The sequence below is a fragment of the Lactuca saligna genome, chromosome 2, assembly GCF_052625555.1.
Source record: "Lactuca saligna cultivar CGN05327 chromosome 2, ASM5262555v1, whole genome shotgun sequence".
Classification (NCBI taxonomy): domain Eukaryota; kingdom Viridiplantae; phylum Streptophyta; class Magnoliopsida; order Asterales; family Asteraceae; genus Lactuca; species Lactuca saligna.
Genome location: NC_136418.1, coordinates 182928756 through 182934049, shown reverse-complemented (window position 1 = coordinate 182934049; position 5294 = coordinate 182928756). Strand labels below are relative to the sequence as shown.

General features: G+C 34.1%; 1 protein-coding gene and 1 long non-coding RNA gene across 3 annotated transcripts; one reads left to right on the top strand and one right to left on the bottom strand.

Annotated features, from left to right (window-relative positions):
• Positions 1-286: 286 nt before the first annotated feature.
• On the bottom strand, positions 287-2846 carry LOC145028443 (putative kinase-like protein TMKL1). 2 transcript variants are annotated; one of them, XM_078977135.1, is made up of 2 exons: positions 2121-2846; positions 287-1233 (listed from the first exon to the last, which is right to left on the bottom strand). In XM_078977135.1, the coding sequence occupies exons 1-2, from the start codon at positions 2617-2619 to the stop codon at positions 665-667; spliced, it is 1068 nt and encodes a 355-aa protein (XP_078833261.1). In that variant the 5' UTR covers positions 2620-2846; the 3' UTR covers positions 287-664. The 2 variants fall into 2 exon arrangements, with proteins under 2 accessions (XP_078833261.1, XP_078833262.1); XM_078977136.1 differs by having other exon boundaries at positions 287-1230; positions 2121-2841.
• LOC145028455 (uncharacterized) lies at positions 2817-3826 on the top strand. Its single transcript, XR_013676007.1, has 2 exons — positions 2817-2901; positions 3553-3826. It is a non-coding gene; the product is annotated as an uncharacterized LOC145028455 (long non-coding RNA).
• Positions 3827-5294: the final 1468 nt, after the last annotated feature.

The following is a 5294-nucleotide window of genomic DNA, read 5'->3' as shown; positions in this document are numbered from 1 at the left end:
CGGGACAGAAATATGCACTAAACATTTGACATTATATGGAATTTGCAGCGTCATATTAGTTCTAGTAACAAGTGTATTTTTAATTGCGTGTTAGAATATATTATATAATCAAAAAATAACAACCACCAAATAATGGTTTTCATTTAATTATTTTCTCCACCGCTCATCGCAGAGACAGTTTGGCCCATTCAACATATCAACCATCTTTTGCCAGCTAAACAATTAAAGAAAATGAACTGGAATTGCTCTTTGAGTGTGAAGTGTGTGATAGAGATATAGATTATAATAAATGGAATGCTTGATTTGTCATATCTAACAGTTGTATACCGAATCTACAAAACAATTTAATCCCTTTTGAATATTCTCAATAATTCACACAAATCGACGTTTGCTGCTTTTCTTGGTACGAATAACAGCACCTCCACCCAACAACATGGGTCAACCACCAATAAAGGCACTGACTTTGACCTTTCAAAGAACAGGTTTGACCCATTTCAATTAAGATGTGTTTGGTCATCATCATAATCATCATCATCATCATCATCATCATCATCATAATGCATCTTAGTACAACTCCCAAACCACCACCACCAATATTGGTTAGCCACATTTCAACCTTCAACATGTCAAAACTTTACTATATATGTCACAAAAAAAATTATCTTCAACATTTTGCTCCAATTTCTTCAAGCTTCTTACATATCTGCTTACTATCGGGTCTTTCAGAAGGCCCACAGCACACCAATGCCAGATCAACAAATTTGATAATAACATCTTCGTTAACACGACTTAATCCTTTAAGACATATATCTGACATCCTTCGATCCATCATTGCATTTCTTATCGAGTTTTGCAAATAAAAATCTTGATCGGGGTTTGCTTTCCCATTAATCGGTTCCTTTCCCGTTACTAATTCAAGTAAAATCACCCCAAGGTTATGAATATCACTTTGTGTACTTGAATCTTTCATTTTAGTCAACTCGGGTGCTTTGTAACCCTCAACAGCAGCATCTTCAAGCATTTCTTGTGATGCGGCTGGATTCAAGAGGAGATGAATCCCAAAATCGGATATGAATGGGTGATGATTTTTGCCCAATAATATGTTTTTTGATTTGAGATTTCCATGGATGATTGGTTTCTGAAATCCCGTGTGGAGATAATCCAAACCTCTAGCAATGCCGATTGATATTTTTAAAATGATTTCCCATTTGTGAGACTCATCATTCTCATCTGCTAAATTAAAAATTAAATCGAGGTTAAAGTGAGAAAAGTTAACACGTTTGACATTTTGAAAAGCTAAATTTTGTCAACAAATTGATATGATGCGTTGTTATATAAATGGGCAGCATGTGAGCTGTGAAGGAGATTAAATATACGAAGATAATATGATAAAGACAAGGATCTAAAATAGATGACTAAAATGACCAGGCAAACCCTACTCACATGCTCTTATTTCCAATCAAATATAAAATAATTTCACTATATAAGTAATAATTAACCCCTACAGACAAATTTTGACTTTTTATGGTCAGCAAAGTTATATTAGATTATAAAATTAGTCTGCAATTAGGATTCAGAAAGAACAAGGGTCCTGTTTTATACAATTAGTCTGCAGTTTATAATCTTCCAATGTATCAAAAAAAATCTTGTTGATTTTGACACAAATAAATAAGTCATGTTGACTACTATTTGAAGTGTGCAATAACACACAACCTTGACCTAATTCAAACAAACATATGATAGAAAACAAATATGAAAATCAAAAGCAAAAGCAAAAAGGTGAAAGAAACAGATGATGCAAAAAATCCGTAAAGTTTGAATCTTTACCAAAGCAAGGCCATGTACAACAACAATACACGCACATAATAGTTGTACAGTACAACCATTTAACTCATTTCCATGCATAAACTGCTACTTGCAGCTTTTTCTCTCATGAATTTTTAATTTTCTTCTCCTTTTTTGTCAAGATTATCATTACCCAAAAGGCGCATCATTCATTCAAAATTATAAAGAAACCCCAAAAGAAAAAAATCGAATCTTTTTTTTTTTTTTTAATCATGCACACCAAGAAACTAAAAGATAAAATAAACGAAATTTTGTGTAGAGAAATTCGAAATCACCTCTGATAAACTGAGCCAAATTTCCTCTTCTGTAAAAGGGATGAACGAAGAGCTTTTCACCTCGAGGCCCAGAATAAAACCCAGAAAGAGGCACCAAATTTGGATGCCGAATCGACCCCAAAACTTGTACCACATGCATCACATCTTGTACCTTCCCAGTACAACAAGCTGGTCTCAAGAATCTCAACAACAAAACCGAATCACTCAACAAATTTGCTCTGTACAAAGTCCCATAACTTGATTTCCCAATCACTTCACCAGGAGCATCTAAAATATCAAAACAAGTGAGATCTTCACCACCTTCGAACCGAATCAAATCCCCTTTCATGTCCACTTCTTCAGCATCAATTTCTTTACATTCAGGGTTCGCTTCTTTATCCCATGATTCCTCTCTTGCAGACACTTTTCTTCTACACAACCAAATCAAGAAAATGAGAACAAATAACAGAAAAGAAGAGGATAGTGTGACAACCAGTATGAGTATGTTTTTCTTCTCCATTTGGGTCTGAAGAAAAATAACTAAAGATTGTTGTGGAAGAAGATGAAATCGGATCTGGGTCGGGTTGTAAGGTTTAAGTTTCACCCATTTTGGTGATAAATATTATAGAAGATCTGGATGGAGGTGGAGGTTAGTGTTTGATGTTTTGTGAAAGATGAACAGAAGTAAGAAGGACAAAATGAATGGGAAAAGAAGCTTTTCTTTCCTTCCTTTTTTTGAAGAGCAGACAGAGAAGAGAAGAAGATGTGGGACATAGTCAATGGAATCATATCATTTTTCTAGGTACATTAAAGAACCCTCTAAATATTTAATATTTACATTGTCGAAACACTAAATACTTTTTTTTATAAGTTGGAATATTTAATTTCTCATTAATTAAACTACGATGTTTTTAGTTAACTTTCAAGAAATTAATTAAAAAAAAAAATTATAGTTTTTGAAAAATGATTAATTCCTTTGGAATATCACATCCAAAATAGATGAGAACTCTCTCCTATATCGAAATGTCATTTTTAAAAATCCGAAAAAAAAAAAAAAATGAAACTCAAAGTTTAGAGTTTTAATTCTATGAACCATGTTAGTTTCATATATGCAACTACTTAGATTTTATATCTATCATTGCGAAAAGAATCTCCAAAATATAGAGAACATTGAGAAATTAAATATCTTTCTATTTTTTATTCCTACAAATCCTTCTACCCAATTAAATAGTGATATTTGTAACATTTCATGCTCATTTCATGACATTTTAATATATTAATATGACACATGTCATCATTTAATTGAGTATGAGGATTTGTATGAACAAAAGTAAGAGGATATTTAATTTCTCATCCTGATTAGGTCTAAATTTCAAATTTCTAGTAGTTTTTATTTTTGTTAAATTTGTCAATAATCTTGTTGTTAACTTGTGTGTATCCCAAATACCTTTAGAAATACATCATGGAATACCACGAAATGCCTGAAATGATATGGTATTTTACGAAATGTGTTCCGAAATTAGATGTTTTGTTCCGGGATGCCAAAAAAGGTGATTTGTGGTTGCAGTTCACAAGTAGTAATCGTCAATTTCTAACCCATGTTGCAAATTTTAATGTTGTTTTCGATTCATAGCAAATTGTTGTTATTCCAGAGGTGATAAAGTCAAAGTACATGTTGTAGAAATTGATTCAAGATGCCAAAAAATACGAAATCATGTTCTATGCTTCTTGATATTTTTCATCTTGATGTTATTTTTAAAAATTTATGTAACATCCCAAAACTACTAAGTAAAAAAAAATTCTTTAAGTCAGCCCAAAACAATCAATCATTCAATCTAAAATCTCATCAAAGTATTAAAACATGTCATATTGTTATCTGCGTATAAATACAATCATAAAATGTGGAACATTGGTGGTTGCTTCATGCAATGTAATCACATCGAGCTCTTCCATTTGGAACAAAAAGTACCTGAAACAACAAATATGAATCGTAAGCACAAAGCTTGTTGAGTTCCCTCAAAATACCATATACAACATACATATAAACAGGCCCCCACCCAAGCTACATAACAGCCCCCGTCCAAAATGATATATAACGGGCCCCGCCCAACTAATCGGGCACCACCTATATAATCAGGCCCCGCCCATATAAATCACACAAACACATGCAAGAGTCACAAATATAGCTAGCATCCTACAAACATAATACAATGGGCCGACATTCGTGCCTTCAACCCATGAGTATTGTGAAGAGACTCACCTCGATCGGTAAAAAAATAGATCTCACACATGAGCCGCTGGTGCTAAAGTCTCTCCCACTAAACATATCCAAAAACCAAACCCTAATTAGAAATTAAGGTAAATACCTCAACTCAGCAAGTCCAAATACCAAGGCTAATCTGTATTTTTGCAAAATACCATTTTTCCCTTCTAGGTCCTATCCCTTACAGTTGACCAAAGGTCAAACTAGTCAAAAAGTCAACGATCAACCTTTCATTGACTTATGCGCGACGTACACCTAGCTCGAGCAGGGCGTAGAGCTTTAACCAAAAAAATGGGTTAAAACCAGGATGCGTTGGGCGTAGCCCAGATTATGCCCCGCGTACGGTGCCTTTTTCCAAACTTCACATTGAGCACTTAATACATTAAGACCTTTCACTCAAAGCTCAAATCTGACCCTAATGAACATTATAAATTATAACGTCTCCAGCTTTATGACTTTGCATGGCTAAATAGAGCTTAAATCCAAAACCTTAACTAATTACTCATCCTTATGTTACATATCTTATGCATGGATGGAAGGAAGGGATCAAGATTGCATTTTTGTGACTTAATACACCCCAAAACGCGTAGAAAATGCTGCTTACAAGTTCTGGAGTAGTTCGTACCCAAATGGACCAAAGAATATGGGACAAAAAGAACATAAACTCATAAACGAGCAAGATGTAGCAAAACATTCATCAAGGTTCAAACTTTATACCTTCTAAGAATGGACAAAGGGATGAAAGATCTGGACCCACATGCTTGAGTGCACCATAGCTTCAACTATGGCCTTCCTTCACTATCAAGATACACAAAAATCACTCAAAAGCTCTAAAATTATCTCCAAGGGATTAGGGTTTCCAGATATGGGTTGGAGGGAATAGAGGGTGGTCATAAGAAGGTCCTCAAAGAGTTAAATCTTTAAATAGGGCT

What these genes read in the sequence shown, in the direction of transcription:
- LOC145028443 (XM_078977135.1), bottom strand. Translation starts at nt 2,619, where the DNA reads ATGGAGAAGAAAAACATACTCATACTGGTTGTCACACTATCCTCTTCT. An exon ending in TTTGGCTCAGTTTATCAGAG is followed by an intron (nt 1,234 to 2,120) that starts GTGATTTCGAAT and finishes TTTTTAATTTAG; the next exon opens with CAGATGAGAATGATGAGTCT.